This window comes from Myodes glareolus, chromosome 10, assembly GCF_982192425.1.
Source record: "Myodes glareolus chromosome 10, mMyoGla1.1, whole genome shotgun sequence".
In the NCBI taxonomy this organism is placed as follows: Eukaryota; Metazoa; Chordata; class Mammalia; order Rodentia; family Cricetidae; genus Myodes; species Myodes glareolus.
Window position 1 is genome coordinate 60,488,601 of NC_142035.1, and position 27,449 is coordinate 60,516,049.

The 27,449-nt window shown below is 42.9% G+C and overlaps 1 protein-coding gene across 1 annotated transcript in view; it reads right to left on the bottom strand.

The window, feature by feature from the left end:
- Positions 1–14,198, bottom strand: part of Eif2ak4 (eukaryotic translation initiation factor 2 alpha kinase 4) — a 94,929-nt gene extending 80,731 nt beyond the window's left edge. The window contains 2 exon segments of the mRNA XM_048459982.3: positions 2,460–2,572; positions 13,971–14,198. Of these exon segments, the coding sequence (XP_048315939.3) occupies positions 2,460–2,572; positions 13,971–14,114 (257 nt within the window). The 5' untranslated portion in view covers positions 14,115–14,198.
- Between the last annotated feature and the right edge of the window lie 13,251 nt (positions 14,199–27,449).

The window sequence follows — 27,449 nt, forward strand, 5'->3', positions numbered from 1 at the left end:
TGACTAAACATAGATAAGAATTATGGGTTAATTTAATTTGTAAGACCTAGTTAGCAATAAGCCTGAACAATCAGTCAAACAGTTTATAATTAAGATAAGCCTCTGTGTGCTTACTTGGGACTGAACGGCTGAAGGATCAAGTGGGACAGAAACTTCCGTCTACATACTGTACTAATAAGTAAAACTTTAATGATCTATGTCTTTGACATGGTAGTAATAATTTTGGTGGTTGATATGATTACATTTTAACATTCTAAGCTCTAAGCATTTCTATGTTGTTTTAAAAGTCATCCCATCCTTGTTTCGAATGGATATATAACTATCTGAATAGTTCTTTGGAGCTAGGAGCTTTTCAAGTAGGGTAGTTTTAGTTTCCCGGGAAACATTTGTCAATAACTGCAGACTTTTTGGTTTTCACAAGCCAGAAATGGGTTGTTCAACAGATAAGTCAGGATTACAACTCAATTTCCCATCTTGCATAGGATCATTCAACTAACAAAGATCTTCTATTTAAACATATATGTAGCTCCCAGGCAAGAAATTGTGCTCTTGTGTTCTTTTGTGGCCTTGAAATCATGGTCTTCCAGACTCAGCCTTTCAAAGACTGGGATCATAGGCATGAGCTTCCTGCCTGGAGCTAGTCAATTTACTTTCAAAAATTATGCTATAATTAACATTTTAGTACTCACGTATCTGGGCTTTTCATGTTGACTTTTCAAGAACAAATATTTGCTTGAGTCTATGGTACAATAAAGAATATGTTACCAGCGATCTTTGGCCACAGCTTCTGGCTCAGAGGCCCCATTATCTTTGAAATTCCCCGAGTGACATAGCTCAAGGCAGCACCTTACATTCTTTGTCACAGACCCTTTTCAACCAGACCAGAGTTTATGAGGTGGGGTCAGCTCTTGTTGGATGCCTGCACAGTGTCAGGATGGAGGTAGTCATGGACAGCTCAAGCCGTGTCTGTGGGACTTGGGGTATTCCAACCATACTCCAGACCTCTATGAGAAGGGTGCTGTTGGAGACTGAGTGCCAATGACTTAATCACTGCTTAGTTATGCCTGTAGAGCAAAACCTCTCCCACTCCCATGAACAACAGCAGCAGGGTACAAGGATACAGTGAGCTGCTGAGCACATGGATGTGCTGAGGACGGTGGCCTGGAGAGGACATGCAGGTCCATGCCCTTCCCCATGCTTTGTTCTGTGTAGCTTTATTTAGCTGTTTTAAATGAAATATTTTATGACGAATCAGCAAATCAGTTTTCTTGAGTTCTGTTAGTCATTCTAGCAAATTATCAAATCTGAAGGGTTTGTGGGAATCCCTAAATTTACAACCAGTCAGAAGTATGGGTGCTTGTACTTGACATTTAAACAAGAACTGTCTTGAGAAAATGAGCCCTTGACCTAAGCAGTCTGTACTAACATAGTGCCAGTACCAGGTATACCACACCATGAAACACAAAAAACCAAGTGATGGTGCACGCCTTTAATCCCAGCACTCTAGAAGCAGAGACAGGTGGATCTTTGTGAGTTCGAGGCCAGCCTGGTCTACAGTTCCACAACAGGCTCCAAGGCTACAGAGAAACCCTGTCTCAAAAAAAAAAAAAAAAAAAAAAAGAAAAAAAGAAAGAAAGAAAAAGAAACACAAAAAGCCCAGAGAACCACTGTCTTAGTTTTATTTCATAAAATTTACTTTTCTTAGGAATTAGCCTATCACATGTCAACTATGCATGCTCTCTCAACACTATTGGAAGCATACAAGTTATTGACACCAGGAAGCTCAGACTTGACCACATCTTAAAATCATAGACTCCACTCATGTGCCACCCACTGTGGAAAGTAGCTCTGCCTTTCAATTGCCACTCTCCTCAAGACCCCTCACATGTCACGCACGGTAAATTAGAACTGCTTGCCACCATCCCCGCCAATGCAGGGGATCTGGGGAACTTTACGGAAGAGCCCAGTGGGATATCACCTGCCCAGGTGTTTACAGCTGCCTCTACCACCGGAGAATACTCCTGGCACTAGCGGGGAGGAGCCAGGATAGTCAAGGTCTGTAGGACAGCCCTGGACCAGCTGGTCAGGCTCACGCTGCTCACTGAGAGAAACAGAGGCTCCAACATCCCTTCCTTTACTCCAGGCAGGCTGCAAGCCACATCACTTCCAATAGCTATGGCGGAGACACTTTAAATGCTCGCCACACCTTTATCCTAGGCATCTAGATCTTCCTTCTCTCTAGATGACAAAGAATTATTAAATAAGCATTAGGAGGGCAAAAGCAATAAAAGTCAGCGAGTAAATACTAGTATCTGTAAGGAGCAGACTAGGGCTGATGTAGTATGGAGATACAGATGACAGGAAATGAAATTTTACATGGAAGATAGAAGAAGGAAAAAGAAAATTCTCCTTAACTGTAATGTTTCTATGCTGTCAAAGCTACTTATAAAGGTACTCACACATCTGGGTATGTTGGGGGGCATTTCACCCTCAAGTCCACCTTCACGTACACTTCTTCGCCAGTTAGGCCCTGAGGGCACAGAACTAAATTGATTTCAGGAGGCTCTTTTACCTAAAAGAGAAAAAGAACACATCTCTCTGTGACTTTTTTCCCCCTGGGGAGTCAGTACTTTTAAATCCTATTATTTCATGTGCATGCGTGTTTTGCTTGCATATGTCCTGAGGAGGCCGGAAGATCCTTTGGCACTGGAGTTCTAGCTGGCTGAGAGCTGCTATGTGGACAAACTCAGGACCTCTGGAAGAACAGGTTGTGCTACCCTGGTACTTGCTTTGTAGACTAGGCTGGCCTCGAACTCACAGAAATCCCCTTGTCTTTACCTCCCGAGTTCTAAGATTAAAGGTGTGCGCCACCACTGCCAGGCTTGAACCAACCATTCTTAACAGGGAAGTTAGTGATCACCTTAGCTGAAAAGTTCTAATCCCAAGTTGTGTAAGTAATGATCGTTACACAGGTGTTGGGTCAGATTTCCAAAAGCACAGTTTGAAAACAAAACTCATGTCAGAAGAAATGTATTTCCCCTTTCAGAGGTATCAAAGGATTGAATGAAAAAAGAAAAAAAAACCGAGTGGCTTTCACTGTTGGATGGCACTGGGTATGAACTATGTGCTAGGTACCGCCCTGCAGGCCAGAGGCTGGAGGTGAACTTGTGCAGACCTGGCCCCATCAGTAGAATTCACACTAGAAGACAGAGGAGCAGTGTCAAAGGGTGGGGAGAGCTATAAAGAAAACAGGGCTGAGTGGTGGGACAAGGTGGTGAGGGAGAAGCCACCTGAACAGGCAGGGGAGGAGGGCCTCTGAGCAGGGGATCCAGGCCAAGCATCCCCTGCCCAGAATGCCTGGGGTGTGCTTCATTTGGTTTGGAATTGAAATATTTCCAGACTTTTCAAACTTTCTTTGGAGAGTAGTTTAGAATTCAGGTTTCAGATTACGTATGCTCACTCTGTATTTGCATTACAATTTGAACCCTGAGACATCCACAAGGGGAGCCGGTGGTTGGCAAGGGACTCGATATTTCTGAAGCTACACTGCTTTCTCAGCCAGCTGCTTTTCACCGAGTAACCAGACCAGTTCACTCATTTCAGCCTCCTTTCCCCATCCCAGTCACCAGGATGTAGCTACAGCCTTTCTTGGCCACCTCCTTTTTAGCTTTGTATATGGGGTGGAGCGGCCATCCCTACTTACAATTAAATCTATCACAACTAACTGCATTAGAAGCAAGGATGTACAAAAGGACACCAGTGCCCTACATATACTCCCCAAGGGTATCACAGGCACTAGCTGGCCCTGGCCCAGAGCCCTGTTTTCCTGCTACCTAGTTTGGATATCTCACACCCAACTACAAGCCCTCCCATTCATCTTCCTCAGTGTTTTAGATGCTGCAATCTTTACCCTTAACCTTCCTTTTAGCCCCAGCCTGGCCTAATCACAACATATATGAGCAGCTCGCAGCTGTCATGATGGGCAATTTTTTGTTACTACCTCCAAGTCAGCTCCTGCCACATCAGGATTCTTTGTTGTGATCCTCTTGGGTACTCTGAACAGCTATTGAGGTGTAAGGGAACACACTCTGTGGGAGAATTGTCTGTATTCTGTCAATCATATATTTTAATAAAACGCTGATTGGCCAGGCAGGAAGTATAGGTGGGTCAACCAGACAGGAAGTAGAGGCGGGGCAATGAGAATAGGATAAGGCTAGGGAGGAAGAAACTCCCTCGGCATTCCTGTACAGACCACCGAAGAGGCAACATGTAAGCTGTCACACCGAGAAAGGTACCGAGCCCATGTGGCTAACATAGATCAGAATAATGGGTTAAGATAAGTTATAAGAACTAATAAGTAGCCTGACCTAATGGGCCAATCAGTTTATAACCTGATGTAGACTCCGTGTGATTTTCCTTGGGACTTGCTGGCTTGTTGGGGTACTGGGCGGGACAGAAACCCCAACAAGCTGGCCCTCATACTACAACACTCAGATGTCACTGGCAATGCTTAGGTAAGTAAGCTGAGACTGGCAGAGATGGGTGTCCCCAAAGGCCAAAAGGAGGCGAGTATGCCTAGGGCACAGGCGAGAAAGGAGACCAAAGAAAGCAGGCATGATGGGAAGTGGATGGGTCACACAGGGCTTTGTCAGCCAGGTAACAAACATGGCAGGACTTAAGACAGAACATATACTTTAAAAGACCACTTTGGTTGCTGAGTAAGGAATGAATGGGGAAGGAAGACTAAAGCAGAAATTAAAAAACTAATAGTGTTTGACCAGCAATGTACAAGGGCCTGGGTTATAACCCCACGACTGGGAATTCCAAACAAACACAAAACGACTCAGTCAGTGGGATGCCCAGAGGGAGAGGGTACGTGAGAGAGGGAAGAGGAAATGCATTTGAGACCAAGCTAATAGAGTTCTGGCTACGGAAGAGACAAAGGAAAGGGTTTTGTCCCAGTTGTTTCCTGAGGTGGTGGAGGATGAGAGCAGAATGTACAGCTGGGGTCCATGAGGACCCCACAGCCTGTGACCTAGACAAGATCAGTGCTATAGGTCTCAGACACGGAGTGTGTGCTGAAGAATGACAGCTAGGTGAGCGAGAGGGTAATCCAGACGGCTCCTTCAAGGTGTGAGTGTTACGGGGCACAGGGAACGGGGCCAGAGGTGGGTGGGAGAGATGAAGATACCATGAAAATGAGGAGGGATTTTGTTCTGATTTTAAAAAGAGGGAAGAAATGCTAAAGCACGTGAGGATGTTGATGGAACAGTGTAGAAAAGCAGACTGGCACAGTGAGGATCCTAGACACAAGCAAGGCAGCCAGGATAATTAGCAGTCAGGACACAAAAAGTGGGGGAGGAGCCAGAAGGGTGGGGAGGAGCCACTATATGCATGGCCTCCTGCTCCCTCTTCAGCCACAGCAGGGTAACATTGTGGTTGTACACATCAAGAGAATTCCACATAGGAGATATTTTGTTGCTAGAAATGACATGAAAATCTGATACTGGTGTAGGAGGTTCTTCTGTTTATGTGTTGTTTTCATTGGTTAATCAATAAAAAAAACTGCTTGGCCTGATAGGGCAGAATTTAGGTAGGCAGAGAAGACAGAACTGAATTCTGGGAGGAAGAAGACAGAGAGAGAGCCACTATGGAGACGCCAGGTCAGACATGCTAAATCTTTCCCAGTTAGCCATGACCTCGTGGTGAACATAGATTTAATAGAAATCAAGATGTGAGAGTTAGTCAATAGGAGGCTAGAGCTAATGACCAAGCAGTGTTTTAATTAATACAGTTTCTGTGTGATTATTTTGGGTGTAAGCTAACCGGGCGGCTGGAACAAGGGACTCTGCTCCTTACAACATGATACCTTGATCATTCTCCTTAAATAGCCCATTTCAAAGTTATCCTTAATTTTTTTAAATTAGTGTGTGTTATGTGCGTGTTTATGTGAATGTATGCCACAGGTACCCAAAGAAGCCAAAGAAGGGTCCTGGGTCCCCTTGGGATTGCAAACAGTCATGCGCTGGGAAGCTCAGGTCCTCTGGGAGAGCAGAAAGCTCTCTTTACTGCTGAGCCCCAAACAGCCTCATTTTTTAAAAAAAGTTTTTAAATGAAAACTTTAACAATCAATGAAATCCAAATGAAAGAAAAGATGATACAATAGAACCTTGTACTTACCATGAAGTTTCTATAGTTACCAATTTACAACAACCACCTTCCTACAACTACCTGCTAGAGCTTAGTCTAGGTCTTAACCAACCAGACTTTGTCAATATTTTATTTTCTGACGACAGTCTGGCAAAATTAGGTTATTTAGCTCCATTTTAGAGATACACACACACACAGAGAAAGCTAGTCAAAATTTTACCTGTGCTTTTGACACCAAGTCACTGCTGTCTCACTGGACATAAGTGTTGGAAAGACATTACCATCACCTATTAACAGTCTGTTAAGAAATTATTTTCCCCCAAATAGGTTACTTTAGAACAATACAGAATACAGATGTTTTTGCATGTGTGTGCAGGGGCACGTGTATGTAGGAGCACACGCACTGTATGCACACGCACACAGAGACCTAAAGTTGATGCCAGGGAATCTTCCTTGATCGCTCTCACTTTATTCATTGAGGCAGGGTCTCCTGAACCCAAAGACTGCCACTTCCATCTGCACAGGACAGTCAGCTTTCCCCAGGGACCCTATCTCTGTCTCTTGAGTATTGGGATCCAAGCCTGTGGATTCCAAATTTTGGCCCTCAAACTTAAGGCCCAATGTTTTATCCACTGAGCTATCTTTTCATCCCAGAATGTGGTATTTTAATGCCCAAGGCAGAGCCAAGAAACGTGGCTCGAACCTTTAATTCCATCATTGGGGACACCGAGCAGGAAGGCTGCACACGAGATAAGCTATTTCTGAAAACGTTTTAACCTTCCTTCCTATCAGTTCTCTCCCTGAGCATTGAGTGGATATTTACGGACACGGACAGGATTCCCATGGTCATCTCACTGATAGAAAGAGAAGCTTATGCATCCATGTACTGGATTATCCATGAAAATTCATCTATAGTTAACACTGTAGACGCCACACTATGACTAATTCTAAGAACACACTTTTCTGCAGCTTAGAAAATGGACTTTCTAGCTGTTACAACATCTTCAAAGAATTTTCACCTGAATTTGTCTAGGGTGTTTGGCCTGCGTGGCACTGAAGGTGCTTCACCAATATCCCTGGTGTGTACCTGCCTGCATGGTCAGAGTCCCCCAACCAGGGTACTTCGTCTGTAAAAGCCGAGCCAAGGACTGACTTGTCTTATCTGCTTGTGAAAACTCACACTGAACTAGGTCTTCTCAGGAGTCCTATGACCAGTACCCTGGTAGCAGGCCCAGGGCACAGGCAGAGCAGGATGCGGAAGACTTCTGCACATTCAGAACTTTATCAGAAACACGGGGGCCATCATGGCCTCCTGGACTGAGCTCGCTCTACATGCCCAGGGCCCCCCCTATTACCTAGAAAATGAGTCCAACTGAATGCAAGCAACTAACCTCCTCGGCGAAGGGTCTAGGGAGGCCAAGGCTAAATGCTCTCAGTCGCTGAAGCTGGAAGCAGGCTTCAGGAGACAGCAGCTCACTGGAGAATCACAGCGCTAAGACATTCTGCATAGGACTCACTTAAATGAAGCCCATGCAGGATTGCTAGCAGACTACAGGAAAAGAGGCTTCTGAAGCCAGCTCCTGGGACCACTGGGAATCACAGAAGGGTAACGGTATGCAGAACCCCGGGCTGAATAAGACATATCCAGCAAATACTCCTTGATTGGATCAGTCACAGACCTTGAGGCAGGCTTTATAGTCTAGATACACCCTCAGTGCAGCACACCAGAGAACCAGTAGGGATGAAATGGACAGTCAGCTAATACCAAAACCAGCGTGTGAGAACGAGGATAGAACACGATTTGAAGAGAGGAGACACCCGAGGCAGAAAGGTCTCCACTTCCAGGGGTTTGGGAGCCCAGTGATGGTGGCTCACATGCAGGAAGAGATCACAGCCACTCAGGAATAACCAGGATTAATTTAAGTCTAATAACCTGTCAGGGTGTGAGTCCCAAGAGAGGGTGACCCAAAGAACAAAAACAGGCCACCGAAGCATTAGGCTGACTGGCTATGTTTCTTTATTTCGGATGACAGCAGGGAGTAGCCACTGCAGTATTCCTCCTGCAGATTACAGACTTTGGGGGCACTTCTCAGAAAAAGACTACTAATTATCCTCCGTACCCAGTCTCCCCTTTATTTTGTAACAACAGAACCCTTGAGAGCCTGGGAGCCTGTACACGTCTCCCAGGCTACTCTGCAGCCAAGTGTAGCCACCGAGTTTCTGGAAAATAAAGGGAATCAAGATGTGTAGGGGCTATGGATGGAGCTGCTGTGTGGCCTCGGTCTAGGTATGAGAGGCCCTGGTTTCAGTACCCAAAACCACAAAAAAAGGAGAATGATCATGTGCAATTTAGAGAAAATGATCCTAAATAAAAGGATACAACTTCTGATTTGGGGTTTTGCTAGATAACCCAGGTTGGCCCTGAACTCACAATCCTGTCTCGGCCCTCTGAGGGCTGGGATTACAGGGTTGTGTCCCCGTGCCCAACTTCATATGCAGTTTCTCCACCTATTTTTCCTTCTAACAGGCTGGGATAAGGCTACAAAAGCTGGAGTTTAGAGACCAGTTAGGCCACAAGGGCACATGAAGGGCAGAGCATCCTTAGCAAGACAGAAGAGCTCCTGGACTCCAGATTTTAACATGAAAAACCTTTCTCGTAAGGCTCTCTGGCATATGTAGCTAAACCTAATACTAACTATCACAAGCGAAAATCTGCTCAAGAGTTCTTTCTTTCTTTCTTTCTATTTTTTTTGGTTTTTCGAGACAAGGTTTACTCTGTAGCTTTGAAGCCAGTCTTAAGAAATAGTTCTTTCAAAGCAGGACTAGAGGGAACCTTCATCTGACGATAGATGGAGATAGAGACGGAGACCCACACTGGAGCACTGGACTGAGCCCCCAAGGTCCAAAATGAGGAGCAGAAGGAGAGAGATCATGAAAAAGGAAATCAGAACCGTGTGGGATGCGTTCACCCTCGGATACAAGGGGACTGATCGAATGAGAGCTCACCAAGGTCAGCTGGACTGGGACTGAACTGAGCATGTGATCAAACCGGAGTCTCTAAATGTGACTGACATGGGGGCTGACTGAGAAGCCATTGTCAATGGCACTGGGTCTTGTTTTGTCTGCTTGTACTAGCTTTCTGGGATCCTAGTCTGTTTGGATGCTCACCTTCCTAGACCTGGAGGGAGAGGGGAGGAACTTGAACTTCCCACAGTGCAGGAAACCCTGACTGCTCTTAGGACTGGAGAGGAAGGAGGGGAGGGAGTGGGGGGGGAGGAGGAGAGGGAGTGGGGAGAATGGGAGGGTATGGGGAGGAGGGGAGGAAGTGGAAATTTTTATAAACAAATAAATTAATTAATAAAAAAATAAAATAAAAAGGAAAAGTTCTCAGAATACAAAGAAAAAAAAAAGAAATAGTTCTTTCAGGGATAAGGCCAAAATATTTGCTAGGTTTTACTTAAGCAGACAGAATTTTTGTTGTTATTGTTTGCTTTTTTTTTGTAATATATGCTCAGAACACAAAGAATTAGCTTACATTGGGACCTGTAGCTGGATAGAATTTGGTTAAAAAGTATTTAACCATGTCTTGTAACCAGGCAAGACTTCCAAGGGAGGGATTGGGACACCTCCTTAGCCACATGTTAACCTTCAACATACAGTCTTTCCTGCCTGTAATATATGTTGGGGCATAGGTGGCACAGAAATTGTGGGAGTGGCCAGGCCCACCAAGGACTGGTCCAGGCTGAGACCCGTGCCATGAGAGGGAGTTCACCCCGGCACTGCCTGCAGGGCCAGGACCCAGAGGCTGGATGACCCAGAGACAGACCTAGGATAGACTAAACATGACTGGCAAAAAACAAAAAAAACAAACAAATAACAACAAAAGCAACGAAATGATTCCTAATGCTACTCTGCTACATTCATAGATTGGTGCCTAGCCCAGTTATCATTAGAGATGCTTTACCCACCAACTGATGGAAACAGAAGCAGACCCACAGTCAAATGTTAGGTGGAGCTTGAGGAATCCTGTGGAAGGACTGCAGGAGTCAGAGCGGTCAAGGACACCACAAGAAAACCCATAGAATCAAATAACCTGGGCTCATAGGGGCTCAGAGACTGAGGGGAGCCTGCACGGGGCTGACCTAGACCCTCTTCATATGAGATAGTTGTCTCAGTTTAAAAGGAAAAAAAAAAAGTAAAATTAAAAAAACAAGTAGAAAGCAACAGAGAAAGACATCTGGTATCCTCCGTATCCTCCTCTGGCTTTGATACATATTAGGGTACAGTAGAAGTACTGCAAATACATGTGCATGAGCGCACACTCATATGTCACATCAGACAGTAACAGCCAGACAGATACCAACTACAAGTGCTCAGGAAATGGAATTAGATAACATTTCTCTAGATAGATATGAAATTCCTTAAATATTTATTTCCCTCATTCCTCCCTGTCTAACAATGAATATTCTGTATAGTCACCAAATTCATCCTCTTTTCTCAAATATTTGCCTGTAGTCAAGCTAGTGAAAATTACAAAAACAAACATTAGATTCTTTAATATTTCATATGATCTTCAGTTCCATTTTGAACTAACATTACAACATTCAGACTCTCCGTGAACATATGTACGGTTCCAGTAGAAATTCGAACAGAATTGGACAAGTTGTTATTGTTCCATGTGCTCTTCAAAAGTTCACGTATGTGAAAAATTAATCTATTCGTATATTCTGATGATAGTTAGAGGTGCCCCCGTGATAGGATCAGTAGCTTTATAAGATGACAAGACAGACACAGCATACATATTTGCCCGCCTTTGCCTTGCCATGCCTTCTGCCATTTATGATGCCGCAAGGCCCTGAGTTTTGACTTCCCAGATCCCAGGACTGTTTGGGTTTTGTTTTGTTTGTTAAATAGAGTTTATAATCTGTAGTAGTATGTTATAGCAGCAGAAAGTGAAGGCAACCCCATTTGAACATTTAGATTGAAAAACTAATCAGGAAAATTCCGTACAGCGAATGGTGATAGCACTAAACACTAAATCTACAATAGTTTAAAGCAATGTTATAAGGGCGTTGACAAAAAATTAAAGAGACAGTGGCAAGGGACAGAAGTAACTACATTTGAGAACTGCCAGTGGCAACTGTGGAAAGCTTTGTATCGAGCTCTGGAATGGGAGGGTAGCAACCTGCAAGCAGGGGTTTTGTGAAACCAGCAGTCTGGGGGCTGGAAGGCAACACTTTAGACTGACAGCAGAAAAATCTGGAAAATTCAACCATTTCTCAGACTGTGAGAATGGATGGCACATGAACGATGTGATCTAAACCTCCGTGAAGATGGAGCTTCTTTAAAAAAGCTGTTTCTATATTTATCTGATGGAAGTGGAAGGTTTTTTTTTTTAATGAAGTCATGAAATAATTAATCAAAAATGTTGGATAATTCATCTAACCCTGAAGTAGGGGAGTGTTTTCCTTCTTTTTTTCTTTGTTTGTTTCTTGGGACTGAGGAACAAACTCAGGGCCTGGTGGGCAAGTACCCTACCTCAGAGAGGGAAGCACTTTCTAGAGTGGGAGGGAGGATAAAATATCCAGGTGGCTTATAAGGTAAGTAGTTCATTTTGATTCTGTTAAAGTTTTAATTACATAAATTATATAAATAAGTCTATGCTTAATTAAGAGGAATTTTTTTGTAGCATGTTACCACAAACATTAATTTCCCTAAGATATGTCTACCCTTTAATCACTGATTAAGAAAATAGACATTACATAGAAAAATAAATTAACAAATAAGAACAGTTCAGAGAAAAGGAAAAATAGTGACTTACAAACCAAGGTAGCTGACATGATTTCTAACCAAAGAAATAAAAATTACAACAGGACACGTTTCAGTCACTTACAGATAAATTGAAAAGTGTGACCTACTCAGTGCTGATAAAGGCCAAAGAGACAGCACACTCATTCACAACCAGAGGGCCCAGACAGAAGCAAGGAGGGTTCACCATGCCTAACAAGCCAATAATGAGTGAGCAGACCCTCTGCTGATACAGAAAGCTAAACAAGATAAGCAAGTAATACTTTTTACATATCTTTGAATTATAAAATATATCTTAAATGACTGGTATCTAAACTTTTCAATATGTAAATTACTTTTTGATACACACTCTAAAGTGGTTGCTATCTATGTGAACAATAAGCTCCAAACTTGAAATTAAATCCATGACATATTCCACAAAAGTTAAAAAACAAAAAACACCTGATCTTAATTTATTGGCAGTAAATTTTGCCTGGAATGAGAAGAGGCAATTAACTATCTTTCTTCTGTACAGTGAAGTTTGCATACTCATATATTTCATTGAGTTTAAATTTTGGACACACCCCCACCCCTCCCCGCCCCCAAGGCCTGTTGGGAGGTGGAGCAGGCACCCAGGGATGTTCCACTAGGCCTCAGGGGTTCTGGATTCAGAATTGTGAACTTGAATAACCTTTTACTGAAGACAGTTAAGTAGCAGGTGGTAAAGAAGGCTTGTTCAAGAGTGGCTTCTGATTCATCAGCCTGAGCATCAATTATTTGCCTGAGAGGCTTATGAAAGAAAATGTTGGCTATATTCCTTGTGATCCCAGGTCAGAGAGCATTACTGAATACCTCCAGCTGCCTTTACAGTGTGTAGTCTTCTTGGCTATAAAGGCCACCAGTTGTAAATTCTTAGGATTATCAGTATCATTACCAAACAGCAGCCTCTGGTTTCCATTCCATTTTCCTGAACCTTGGGAGCAGAAAGCTAAAGCAAAATCAGCCGGCCCAACCTGAGCGGCCTGCACATTCTGTAACACTATTCTGGCGGCTTAGGTCCTACTTCCTGGTTCTCTGGAAACGGAAAAGTAGCCAGATGACCTATAGGTTATCTTCATTGTTTACCAGGATCGTGTATAAACTGTATGTGAAGTTACAAATAACTCTTAAAAGACCTAGAAAAGTAAGCTCCCCGCAGGCAGCAGGGGTTTTGTACGTATTTCGTCTAAGGCTCTGTTTCCAGCGTCTAAATCGTTAGTTATTTAACGAAAAAGCGTATTGATTAATGGAAGAATCTTGGCCATGACAGCTCCAGGAAAGACTATTTCATAAAGGAATGCTAAACAGAGAGGTAAGGCAGATGCTGTGAGTTACAGAATTCAGGCAAATGGAGGGTAATTCCAAAATGGTTCAATATTCAGGAACATTTACGGCAGATAAACTATTCAAGGATAGGAGAAACTGTTACTGTCCCCAACTTAACTTCCACACGAAAAGGAAAGTACAATTCTAAATAAAACGGACTCGGTAAACACTGCATTACAGCGACAATAAATGCGTTCTTCCTCAAATGCTTCAGAGAAAAGGTACAGAAAGTTCTTCCACAACGGAAACAGGATTTACATAGTGTGACCCCGAGTCTGTTTGCACAAGGCCTGGACCCACGCCCCCAAAGCATCCCCAGCACAAAGTAGCGTTGAGTGACTACGAAGGTGTGGTTGTAACCCAACCTTGAGGGCCTGGGGCGAGACGGGGGTGGGGAAGAAATCAGGGTTGTCAGGGGCTGTCAGCGGGAATAAGAAGCAGGGCAGAGAGAGGAGCTGACTTGGAGGAAAGAGAATTCAACCCAGGTGCTGCCTCTGGAGACCAGCAGCGATGCAGGGGCAGAAATTGAGGGTGGTGGAACTGGACAGATGAAAAGCCTGCAGCATCTAAGTGGTCGCCCCAATCTAGAGGCGTCTGGCTGGGTCTCTAGACTGGAGAACGCCGGGCCGGGGCGAGACAGGAGCAGGCCAGACTAGCCACGTTCCTACCCGTTGGTGCGCATCCGGACGCAGATCCTGGAAGTCCGAGCCGTAAATGGCCTCCAGGGCCTGCAGCTCGTGGTCCTGTCGCTGTGAATAGCTCTCCTGCGGCTCAGCCCGGCCGCGTCCAGAGGCCCCGTGGCCCCCAGCCATGGCGGCCGGGGCAGGCACAGCGGCCTAGCCGAGGTAGCCGTGGAGCACCGCAGGACTACGGGGCTCAGTCGGCGCTGTGACCGAGCTGGGGGCGTGGCTCTGCGCCGGGGCGGCGCTTTGAAGGCAGAACACCCCCTCCCGCGGGAGATCAGTCTGGGGCGGAGCCTCGGGCCGAAGGCCGGCCCAGGGGCGTGGTTCTGCGCGGGTGAGGAGAACTGGGGCGGAGCCTAGAGCAGGAGGCCCGGAGAAGGCAACCGGCGGGACTTCGCCCCAAATTCCCAAGGCCAGAAGACTTCTAGTAGAACTGGGGTCGGGAACGCTTTACCCTAATCCTCAGGGATGGAATTGAATCGGGAATTGTAGGAACACGTGGGAGAGAACCAGTCACTCAGGTTGGCGTGAAGAAAACATTAGTTTTAACAAAACAAACCTGTAGCAGATATAGGCGCTTGTGAGGGGAAGGTTTTAAATGACAGATTAGTTCTTAAGTAACATACCTTATCCGACCTTCACAGAATGAGACTACTGGGAGTAAAAATCATAAATCCTTTTTCCACATTAGTACCCTTCAGTCATCTCTTGAGCCATTTATTTAATATCTCATGCATGTGCTCTGGCCCCTCTGAAATTTTCTCTTTGTCTTATCAACTGACAAATTGTGCATTTTAATGAGCTACACTCCCATGAAAAGAATCATCTTAGTGTAAATTTAATGTAACCTGGACAGTTCATTTAATTTAAGTTTGAACGTTCTTTGTGTTGCATCTTACCTTACATGTAGGTGTGTATATGTGGCCTTATGTGGAAACGTGTATTTTGAGTCGGATGTTACTCTTGTAGCCTTCCTGCTTCCTCCTCCCCAGTGGGAGGATCATGAGACCTTGCCACCATTAGTATCTGACCATATTTTTTTCAAGCATATATGTAACCTATCTATTCAGACATTGCAATTGCTTTGTTGTCTATATGCTGCAGCTTGATTCAGAAAAAAAAATGCATCATAGCACCTCAAGTTAGGTTTAGGTGACATGTGTCTGTCCATCTTGTTTGCGACTATGTTGTCCATTTAGTAAAGATTACTTGGGCATCTCACTGTTGTTTATCCCCTCTGTTCAGACCACATAACGCAAAGGCCTCTTAAGAACCATCTGGCAGTGGCTTTACTCCCAGCACTCGGGAGTTTGAGGCCAGCCTGGTCTACAAGAACTATTTCCAGGACAGGCTCCAAAGCTACAGAGTAAACCCTGTCTTGAAAAACAAAACACAAAAGAAAACAAAAACCCAAGAAAAACCAATCTCCCTGCTTTGGAGACTTGTTTCATGTCCAGTGATCACTGGCTGGGTCCACGGCAGCACTGACGAACAGTGAAGATCTGAATTCCAGCTCTCACGTTCAAGTCGTCATCATTTCCTCAGTTTCCCCTAAGCTGCATCCCACCTCTCCCACCTCTCCAGGGCTCTCCACTCAGCCAGTCTTCATCCTTGCCCCATGCTGAGCAGTTCTTCCTCTTGCAGCCAAAGTAAAGTGCCCACATCACAAGTACGGTCACATCACATCAATCTCTAAAATTCCTCCATTTTCCAACAGGTCTTTTCTCATTAAGAAAGAAAAACTCATTATGAAAAGTTTCCAACACAAAGGCAGGGACTACATTATAATAACCCTGTGTATCTTTGTCACCCAAGTCCAACAGCTTCACATGTCTCACCAATATTGTTTACTTTTTGCTTCTTCTAGAAATGCTTTAAATATCAAATATCATATTTTTTCTCTAACAACACATATATGTGTAACAGTAAAGACCCTTTGAAGCCAATATAAGGTGATCCTTTTACCTTTAAATGTAACACTTTCGGGTTGGCAAGATGGCTTAATAGAGAAACGCACTTCCTGCCAAGCTAGAAATTCCAACTCCCAGACCCATATGGTGGAAGGAGAGAACTGACTCCCACATGTCCTCAGACCTCCACATGTGCCCCATCCTAATAAATAAATAAGTGTAACTTTAAAATTTTAAAAATTGAATTATAAAAATGTAACACCTCTTTTGAGGTGAAGGAATTTGCTAGAAATTGTATCCAGGACCCTAAGGATGCTAAGCATATAGTCCACCACTGAGCAACAGGTTTAGAATGATATAACATTTTTTTTAAAGATTTAAATTTTTTCAAGTTTTTGACTTGTGAATCTTAGTGCTCCTAAGGGTCCTGGAACTGGAGACACAGGAGGAGCTGGCATGTGGGTGCTGGGAACTGAACCTGGGTCCTCTGAAAGAACAGCAAGCACTAAGAACCACTGAGCTGTCTCTCCAGATCCAAACAACAATTAAAAAAAGAATTCAACACTCAGTTTATATTTAAAACTTGCCATTTGCCTAAGATTGGGATCCATACTGGATGCCAGATCTGTGAAGGACGTAATCAAAACAATCAACAAAAATTGTAAGGGTGTGGATAAGACGGAAGTATTATATCAGTGTTTCTTTCCTGACTTTAATAATTGTACTTTGGTGTTGTGTGACAGTCTTTTCCTGGGGTGACACAATACACACCACACACACACACACACACACACACACACACACACACACACTTCATCCCAAAGTAATGAATGCACCAATGTCTAACTTGGTGAACCAAGGAGTTATTATTGGTGCTGCTAATGGGAATATGGGTGAGATGTTACTTACAAGGACCAGGGATGACTCAAAAGACCCCTCCCCCCAGCAAGAGCAAAGACTCTGGAAGTTACTACATGAGCTGCCTGCACACCTTGTAGGCAGTTTCACACTCCACCGTCCTAAAATATTCCCTCTCTGGAGTCCCACAGGTCAGTCTCCTCCCCAGAAAGTTGTTTACTCTTTTTTTTCTATTACTGGGGAGGGGCATGAGAATCAGTGACCTTTAGTTTATTTCTCGGGGCTCCTGAGCCTGGGGGTGATGTTTCCATTCAGAGGGGACTCACAGAACAATGTGATGTCTGTGATGACATAAACATGTAGATATGTCCTCCTTATCAAGAAAATCTCACTGTAATATTAATGGATAATAGAAAGTTAAACCGGCAATTTGTTCCAAAGTAATTAAAAAAATATAAATAGGGAGAGAATGATAAGTATATTGTCCAGTGTTGACCACTGGAGAATTTAAGGGAAAGATTGTGTGAGTTCTTTGAATGATTCTTGCAACCTTTATGCAAGTTTGAAATCAGTTTAATGTCAAAATTTCAAAATAAGAAACTAGAAATTCTCAAGCTGTATTCCAAAGTGGAAACACTGTATCACCGTTAGTTCCTAGAGTTCCAGTTCCTTGATCTTTACTAACTTGTATCCTTAGTCTTCAAACTTTAAACAGGGTGACAGATGTGCACCAGTGCCTTATTTTACTGTTTTGAAAAAAAAAGCATCCTTATTTGTTGCTTCTTTGAAGGTTTGTGGAGATTGAGGTGGGTACTTCAGAGGGTTCCCGTTTACCCTCGCTCCTCCAGATCTTTCCTCAATTACACTTGTTATTCTTGTCAATGAGTGTTGCTGTTGTGAACAGAATTCCTGGAAAGAAGCTGTGTCTGCAGAGACTGATTGACTGCTTAAAACTGCAGATGTGTAGAGGTTGGGATGTTACAAGTCCAGTGGCTAAGTATCTAATCTGGGGCTAACTTTAGCTCCCTGAAAAGTTGTTCCTTACCCACCTTTGAGTTAGAACTAGCATTTGTGACTGATATATAAAACCTTTTGTATCTCTTAACTTAGCAGACTACCAACCCCAAAGTTAAGAATGTTATCAGATAGCATCTGATGCCCATAGAAAAACTTCCCCTATCTTGCTCTAATAACCTCTCTGTTGAGGCATATTTGTTTAACTATGCAAAGATGAGTTGCATTTGTTTATGTTGCAGAATATTTATTTAACTATGTAAAGATGTGTTGTATTTGCAATTATGTAAAGATGTGTTTGCTGTTTTACCTTGCCGGCTTAAGGCACCTGATTAGTCTAATAAAAGCTGAATGGTCAATAGTGAGGGAGGAGGTATAGGTAGGACTTCTAGGCAGGGAGAATTAGTAGGAGGAAGAATTTAGGCTCAGAGGAAGGAAGAATGAAAAAAAAGAGACTAGGCAGATACCTGGGACCAATCAGTCAGACACAGCGGAAGCAGGAAATAGAGCATACAGAGCGAAAGAAAGGTAAACGAAGAGTTAAACCCACTTTTACAACTGAATTTAGGTTTGCTTTCAATTTTGGTTGGTTTTTTTGGGGTGTTGTTGGGTTTTTTGTTTGTTTTGTTTTGGTTCTTGGTTTTTAGAGACAGAGTTTCTCTGTAGCCTGTCCTGGAACTAGCTCTTGTGGACCAGGCTGGCCTTGAACTCACCAAGATCCGCCTGCCTCTGCCTCCCGAGTGCTGGGATTAAAGGTGTGCACCACCACTGCCCAGCTCTAGGTTTCAGTTCTTTAAGAGGGACAGATAGGTGTCTCTCCCAACAAAGGGCCATTTATTAACCAATTACATTAAGGGCCAAGGGAGAGAACGTGAACAGGGCCAGCAGTCAGAACCACGATATCTCAAGGACAAGTCCTACAGCCTCCACTTCTGGGTCACGTCCAGATTTGCCCAGGCTTGAGCAAATATGCCCGAAGATAAAACCTCAGCCAATTAAAAGTATACTAATATAACTGATGTTGCTTAACCAATTATGTTTAAGATGACCTCACTGTCCCTGAAACTCCCCTAATCTGTGCTTAGAAAGAGCCCGCGAGCTCCTTGCAAGGCCATCGCCATTTTACACAGATGACTGACCCCGCATATGCTGGCATAGTAAATAAATGCTCTTGCTGATTGCATACGTGATCGGTGGTCTTTTGTGGGACAACTCACAGACCCTATCAGTAAAAGGCCCTACAGAAAAATACAGATGAATAGAAACAGGTTAAATTAAGTTAAAGAGCTAGTGGAACAAGCCTAAGTTAAAGCCAAGTATTCATAATTAATAATAAGTCTCCTTGTCTTTATTTGGGAGCTGGTTAGTAGTCCAAAGAAAATTCCAGCTACACCTCTCTGATGGACTCACCAATGCATTTTAAACTTTTGATTTATGACTCCCTTTGTTCAATACAGCTATAAAACTTAAGGAAACTGCTTCCAGTTGGAACATACAACTTATATCTGTTTTCCTAGGCCATGATCACTCAAAATGGCTTCAGAATAAACTATCTCTTATTCCCTTTAAGATGAGAGCTATGCTTTATTTTTCATGGATATCACATTGATACTAACATTCATTGTTTATGTTAGGGTTCAGTGCTGTACAGTTCATGGAGTAGAACAAATACAAAATGTAATTTGTCCAACATTATGTGGATATGTATATGATAGTTTGCATAGTGGATGGTAGTTTCATAAAAGACTCTATGTTCCACCCACCCATCTCTAGATTATTTTCTTTAGACTTTGACAGTTGATGACAGTTACTTTTCTATTGCTGTGACAAAACACCATGACCAAGGCAACTTATAAAAGAAAGCATTGAATTTGGGCTCAGGGTTCCAAAGGGCTAGAGTCCATGATCATCACAGAGGGGAGCATGCATGCAGGAATGACCCTGGAGTGGTAGCTGAGAACTTACATCTGGTCCGTCAGTCTAAGGCAGAGAGAGCTGACTGGGCCTGGTGTGGGTTTTTGAAGCCTCAAAGCCCACACCCAGTTTTGGGGACTGGCTGACTAGTTCAAGCATACCAGAAAAGGGGAGTGAAGATTGAGAAAGAAAGAGACAAAAGACAGAAGATAGAATTTGGAGGGCTCTCAGTGAATACTGCATCAGCCTTGAGTTCCTTCCTTCCTTCCTTCTCTTTCTTTCTTTCTTTCTTTCTTTCTTTCTTTCTTTCTTTCTTTTTTTTTTTTTGAGACAGGGTTTCTCTGTAGCTTTGGAGCCTATTCTTGCTCTGTAGACCAGGCTGGCTTTGAACTCACAGAGATCTGCCTGTCTCTGTCTCCCAGGTGCTGGGATTAAAAGCACATGGTACTACTATCAGTGAGCTTCTCTTTCCCTTTCTTTCTTCCTTCCTTCCTTCCTTCCTTCCTTCCTTCCTTCCTTCCTTCCTTCCTTTCTCTCTCTCTCTCTCTCTCTCTCTCTCTCTTTCTTTCTTTCTTTCTTTCTTTATCTCTCTCTTTTTTTGAGACTGAGTTTTTCTGTAACTTTGGAGCTTATCCTGGAACTAGCTCTTGTAGACCAGGCTGGCCTTGAACTCATGGACATCTGTCTGCCTCTAACTCCTGAATGCTGGGATTAAAGGCATGTGCCACCACCACCCAGCATCATATTTATTTCTTATAACCCTTATAAACCCCAAAGCAAGAGGGCAGGTTAAAAAACTTCCTTACCAATGATGCAAGGAACAAACAAGCGTAAGTACCCTTAATACTCTAAACGTGAAGTAACCATGCCCTTAGTCAAACATCTTATTATTTGGCCTTGACAAGCGTGAACTCTTTGACCTTGAGTCAAGATGGAAATATGTGGGGGCTCACAGAAGTGGGTCCACGAAGGTCAGAGAACTTGAGCCTACTTTCGTTCTTTCAAAGTTATTGACAAGAAGTCTGACTTAAAGCATAGCTACAAACAAGATTCCTGACCTAGGGTGTGGTTATTTGGTATTCTGGATCTTAAGATGGCCGGTAGCTGTGGATCTGCTCCACCTTGACCAAAGGTCAGAGAATTCAAGTCTATTCATGCTCCTTCAAGGCTGTGGCAGAAGGTTTGACACAGGGAGTGGTTGCCCACAGAATGTTTGGTCTAAGGTCCGGTCATTACACATCCTGTCTAAACAACAAAATAGTCAACTAAAGGATATAATTGCTCGATATTTCAAGTATTGAAGCAAGTAATTGTTCTGATTGTCCTTTGTGTTATGTTAAAGCAATCTTTTGCCTTCTTCTCCCCTTTTATATAAAATAGGTTTATATACCCTTTTATGGGGTATATAAACATAGGGAAAATACATGTGGGTGTATTGAGTATTCACTGAATAGACCTCCTGGTCCTATCCTATGTCTCTGTGTTTCTTTTATATCTCTGTTCCTCCTACTTAATTTTTCGAATTCACATGCTCCTGCCCTGGAACTTGCGAACCCCATTGAAGCTAGATCCTGACAGATGTCACCCCAACATGGGACTACAACAGAAATAGAATCACTATGGGTTCCCACACCCAGTGACACACCCCTCTAACATGGCCACATCTCCTGATTATTCCCAAACAATTCTACTAACTGGGGCCCAACCATTCTAATATATAAGTCTATGGGGCCATTCTCACTCAAATCACCACAGTTGGATGCCAACTATTTATAGGAAACATCAAATGGCACAAAACATTAAGATGGGAATCACCAGTATGTATAAGAAATTCTCATGTGACTGTTTTATAAAGAGAAAAGAGTCTAAGGGGCTTTTAATGCTGCTGTTTTAGCATTTTGATGGAGTCAAGCCCAAAGCTATTATGAATTTTGCAATTATACTATGGCAAGATCATCCTCTCTCTTCAAAACAGTTGAGTCTGGATATCTATGAACTATTTGGGTAAGAAGACCATGTGAAATAAGTTTTTTAAAAATTGGGAGAGGGTGAGGGTCATAGTTCAGTATTAAAGTGCTTGATCCAAGACTATCCTTTCAGGGATCATTTCTATAGTTAGTTTAAAGTGCTTGATCCAGATGCATGGGAACCCTGGGCTAGACGTCCACCATTGTCTTAGTTAGGGTTTCTATTGCGATGAAAAGAAACCATGACCACAGAAACTCTCGTCACTGCCCAGAAAGGGTTTCTCTATGAAACAGTCTGGCTGTACTGTGTGGAATAATCCTCTTGTACACTGTAAAGATTTGCCACTCAGAATTGGTTTAATAAAACACTGATTAGCTAGTAGCCGGGCAGGACATATAGGAAAGCCAAACAAAGGATGATGGGAAGGAGAAGGGTGGATTTAGGAGACACTGGCCAGACACGGAGAGATCAAGATGAGCATGCCATACTGAGAAAGGCTCCACCATGTGGCAGAGTGTAAATAAGGAACATGGGTTAATTTAAAATGTAAGAGCTAGTTTATAATAAACCTTGAGCTATCAGTCAAGCTTTTATACGTAATGGTATGTCTTTGTGTGGTAATTTGGAAGCAGCTACCGGGATGGGGAACAGGTGTTTGGGACAAGAATCTTCCATTTACAGTCCTGGAACTCACTCTGTAGACCAGGCTGGCCTTGAACTCACAGAGATCCACCTGCTTCTGCCTTCCAAGTGCTGAGATTAAAGGCCTGTGCAATCACTACCCAGCTACTTTTATAAAGGGAAACATTTAATTGAGGTGGTGACTTACAGTTCAGAGGTCTAGTCCATCATCATCATGGCAGGGAACATGGCGGTTAGCAGGCAGACACGGTGCTGGTTATATCTTGATCAGAAGGCAACAGGAAGTGAACTGTGATGGTGGGAGTAGCTTGAGCACAGAAGAACTCAAAGTGTGCCCCCCCCACCAGGGGACTTCCTCCAACAAAGCTATACCTATTTCCAACAAAGCCATGCCTGATAGTGCCACTCCCTATGAACTTATGGGGACCAAGTACATTCAAAATACCACAACCGTTTTAAGTGATGAAACAAAACTGGCATCTCAGGGGAAAAGCAAGGGGGTCTAGAAAGGTGCAAAATGCAACAAAGGAAGGCAGCAATAGAAAATGAAAATTACATTAGAGGTATAGGATGGAAATTACTTTTCATTTTCAAAAGGCCTGTTTCATCGATGCCATTGTTGCTACTTGGAGGATCTGAATACTAGTCAGTCATCTTGTCTGATGGGAAGAAGCACGCTTACCAAAGTCTGCCGTTCAGCCCTTTTCCTGCAGTGCTGGGGCCGTGTGCATTCTAGGAAGGTACTCTACCTAGTCCCAGGCTCCACCCCATGTGGCAAAGTATCCTTAAGTTGCACAGTCTGGTCTGGAACTCACTCTGTAGCCAAGGCAGTCCTTGAGCGAGTAATCCTCCTGTCTCAGCTTTCTGTGGAGCTGGTATTAGACCTGACCCAATTCTTTGACTTGTGATGTTTATCAAGTTGCGTTACCTTCCTGAGTCTGAAGTAATAAAAATATTTCTCTCTCACAGTGTATAGGAAGGTCAAATGCATTGTTTGTTTAATTGTAGTACAGGGGATGCATAAGTGGGTGTTCTAACACTGAACCATGCCCCTAGCCCAACAACGTCTTAGCACAGTGGTCTATTCCACAGCACTCATCAGTTGATGCTTCTTTCCTCCCAGTGCTTTATAGGCCAGTGCTTCATATGGAACTTTGACTCTCTGCGTTCCTACGACAAGCGTGTCACCCACCAACACAATTTCTTTCTGCTGAGGAACACCTGCAGTGCAGTTCCTGGGCAGCCAGTCAGGCCACGCCCACCCACAGTTTAGGATGGTTCCGTGCATGTCCCATGCCTTCGATCTCAGAACTACAGGCATTCAAGACCAGAAAACCTGAGTTGCAGGGAGCTGCCCTATGTGCTGTGGGATGCTTAATGTCCTTAGCTTCTGTCTGTCATGAGCTCACTACATAAAGCAAACTGGTCTTGAACTCACTCATTGGGTCTTAATTTGCATTTCTCATGGTTAAAGATTTTGATCATGCTTTCTGGTGCTTTTTCATCCATCTATCTTCTTTTCAGCCTGACCTGTGATGCATTTGAAATATTGACTTGTCTTATAATTGGCTTAGAGAGCTGTTTATATATTCTAGAAGCACATCCTTTGTCATCATATATGTGATTGCTGGCTCACCTTTTCATACTCTTGACAGTGTTTTCCAGAGAATATACTTGTTACTTTCGGAACCATTGAATTACCTTTTTTCTTTTATGAATCATATTTTGTTGTTAAATCTTTAAAATCCAATTTTTTTCCTCCTGTAAATTTTATAGACGTTACTTTTCTATTTGGGTATACCATCCTATTTTAGTTAAAAAGTTTGAACTGAACTTCTATTGCTTAGCATGTACATTTAAACTTATTTCTCCTACCCAGCTATTCTGTTTTTGCATATCATGCTGTGTATTATTTGTGTGCATGTGTATGTTCACCTGCGTGCCGAGGCCTGAGATTGGGTGTCTTCCTTGATCAGTCTCCATCATATATATTGAGGAAGGGTTCATTGCTGAACCCACAGCTTGCCATTTTGTCTTTTCTGGCTAGTCCGCTTGCTCTGGGAATTCTGTCTTTGTATCCTGCATGTTGGGATTACAGGTAGATCACCACACTCACCCAGCTAGACATCTCCCAACTCTAAGTCCTGGTCTCGGGCCTCCGGGCCTCCGTCTTTGGAGGCCCTGGCCCTATGCCCACCAAACCTTGGCCCCTCACCAGAGGAGCGTCAAGGCAGCACCAAAACCTTGAGTACTCCCCCAGTCTATTTAAACTTCTCCCGCCTAAAGTGTCGTGTTGTTAAAACCTGGATATCCTTTAATTTGGCTTGTGATTTTTGCGTTGGCAGAGAGCTCGTGTTAGGAATATTCCTAACACCAATTTTCCTATGTTACTTAACTTAGTTACTTAGTTACTTTTCTATTGCCATATAAGGCACCATGATCAAGGCAACTTATAAAAGGAAACATTTAATTTGAGAATTCATGTTTCAAATGGGTAGTCTATGATCATCATGGTTGGGAGCATGGCAGCAGGCAGGAAGACATGGTGCTGGAGCAGTAGGTGAGAGCTTACATCTTGAGATAACAACAGAGGAGTGGGGGCGACAAGCAGAGTTAACTGGCAATGGAACGGGCTTTTGAAATCTCAAAACCCACCCCCAGTGACACCTCCTCCAACAAGGCCACATCTCCTAATCTTCCCCAAACCATTCTATCAACTGGAGACCAAGCATTCAAACACATGAGCCTATGGAGGCCATTCTCTTCATACCACCACAGCTACCCTCTGCCTCTGCCTCTCACCTCCAGATAGCACGATTCTACACTCTACTTTGGTGAAGCAAATGTCGTTAGCTTTCTCATATAATAGAGATAATAGGGGCGGCATTTGTTTTATTATCTCAATGTCCTCCAGGCTACAAATGATAAGATTTCATTATTTTTATGTTGGAGTAAGATTCCATAGATTCCATGTTTTATCTATTCATCCATTAATGGCTGCTTAAGTGAATCTCATATCTTGGCTATTATGAACCAGAGTGGCAATAAGCATGGCAATGCAGGTACCTTGAAAGAATGGTTTATTTAATGTCCTTTGGAATCATGCCTAGTGGTGGGGTTGGTGGATTTTATAATACTGCTATTTCTGGTTGTGCTTTTTTTTTGAATTGTCATACTGTTTTCCATAATGGCTGTACTAATTTATATTCTCACTGATGGTGTGTAAGAGTTATTTCTTGGTATACCCTCCATCATTTTGTCTTTTGGTAAATGCTATTTTAAATGGGCAGGCTATGATTGTGGATTTTCCTGATTCTGCTGAGCAGATCTTACACACGTGTTTGTGCCACTTCTTCCTGACCTCTAATCACTCCAGGGAGAACTCAATGGCATTCAAATGATTTTAACCTATAAGAAGTTCCATGTTCCTTCGTCTGCTTTCAAGATTCTTCTTTTTTTTTGTGTGTGTGTGTGTATTAGTTAGATTCAGAAGTTTAGCAATGAAAAGGCTTAGTGTGGATTTTCTCCAAGACCCTGACTTGTTTGTTTGTCTGTTTTGTTAATTATAGAGCTTTTAGCGATTGCTTTTCTGGATACCTTTTTGGAATTATTCCTCTCTCTAACTTTTGGTAGGTAAAGGCTCTCTATGGCCTGGCAGCCAGGAGCAGGAGACACAAGGCTGTTCCTACTGCCCCTGAAGTACAACATAAAAACGGCCTAGAGACTTTTTGTCAAATTGATATCTGTGGGCATACACACACACACACACACACACACACACACACACACACACGCACACACACACACACGAGATTGGCTTAAACTTATTAACAATAAACTCCAAGTCACCAATAATACATGGCTATCTATTAAGGAAAGGAATCAAAACCCTCCCCCCAGGTGTCATTTCACCAAGAGCAAACCTAGATTGAAATTCTCACCTTCACGTTCCCTGTGTTTTCTGTCCTCTCTCTGGTATGTGAGTCTGATCTGGGTCTCCATGAAGGTGTATTGTGAATCTGTCTGTGTCCATCTGAGTGTCTGTCACTCTTAAAGGGCTTGGTCTGCCTTTATTGACGTGCACAGAAAGCATGACATGGGGAAGGAATGAGGGCTACTTTATAGAAACCTTAATAGACTGTTACAGGAGATTAAGTCACAGACTTCATGGGACCCAGGTAACAAACAGTACTACAAACATCATTATTTTTCAAGCAATATCTGTATGTTGGTTTCAGCATTTATGGTGGATATTTATTTTATAAGATTGATTTTAACATTTGTTTTTGCTGCTTTCAGCAACTGATTATTAGAACACACAGGCATCACTCTAGGTTAGGGGCATGAAAGATTATATAAGATTATAGCTGTACATTAGCTTAGGTTGTAAACATTGATTACATTGGAAATACAAGGCAAGGAAGGTTGGTTGTTACATTGTTCTAAAGGCAGGTAAAACAAACATGCCAGGTACACAGCAGGAGAACAGTCTTAAGTAATCTCAGGGTGTATTCATTTCTCTGGCTGTGAAGGCCAGTAAAAGTTCCATTCTCTTAGACTGCTAGAGATTTTCTCTAATATCACTGCCACATATGTACCCTAATTTATGAGGCTTGCCTGTTAACTTTTGGAATAAATTAAGAATATACTTTTATTTCAAAGGTAGGTTGAGTCATAGTCCTGGCTCATCTTTTACTGAAGAAGATATTACTGTCTTGATCATTCAATTCATGAGAACTGGTTCTAGACAACTTTTGACTCTGAAAAGTAAAAAAAAAATAAAATTTATTTTCATATTTATTATGAGCAGAAACACAGGACATAATGTACTAGATCCTGAAGTTTACTGTAACAGAGTAGATCCAAAAAGGGGTTGAAAGCTCTCAAAAAATATATAACAACTATATGGCTTCCTAAGATGACCCAAGGATGACAGTATTCATGGGTATTCTCCTTTGGCACATTTGCTATTAGAAATATTGATCTGGTACTGAGAGCAACAATTAATAAATGGGACCTCCTGAAACTGAGATGTTTCTCTAAACCAAATGACATGGTCAACAAGACAAAATGACAGCCAACAGAATGGGAAAAGATCTTCACCAACCCCACATTGGACAGAGGGCTGATCTCCAAAATATACAAAGAACTCAAGAAA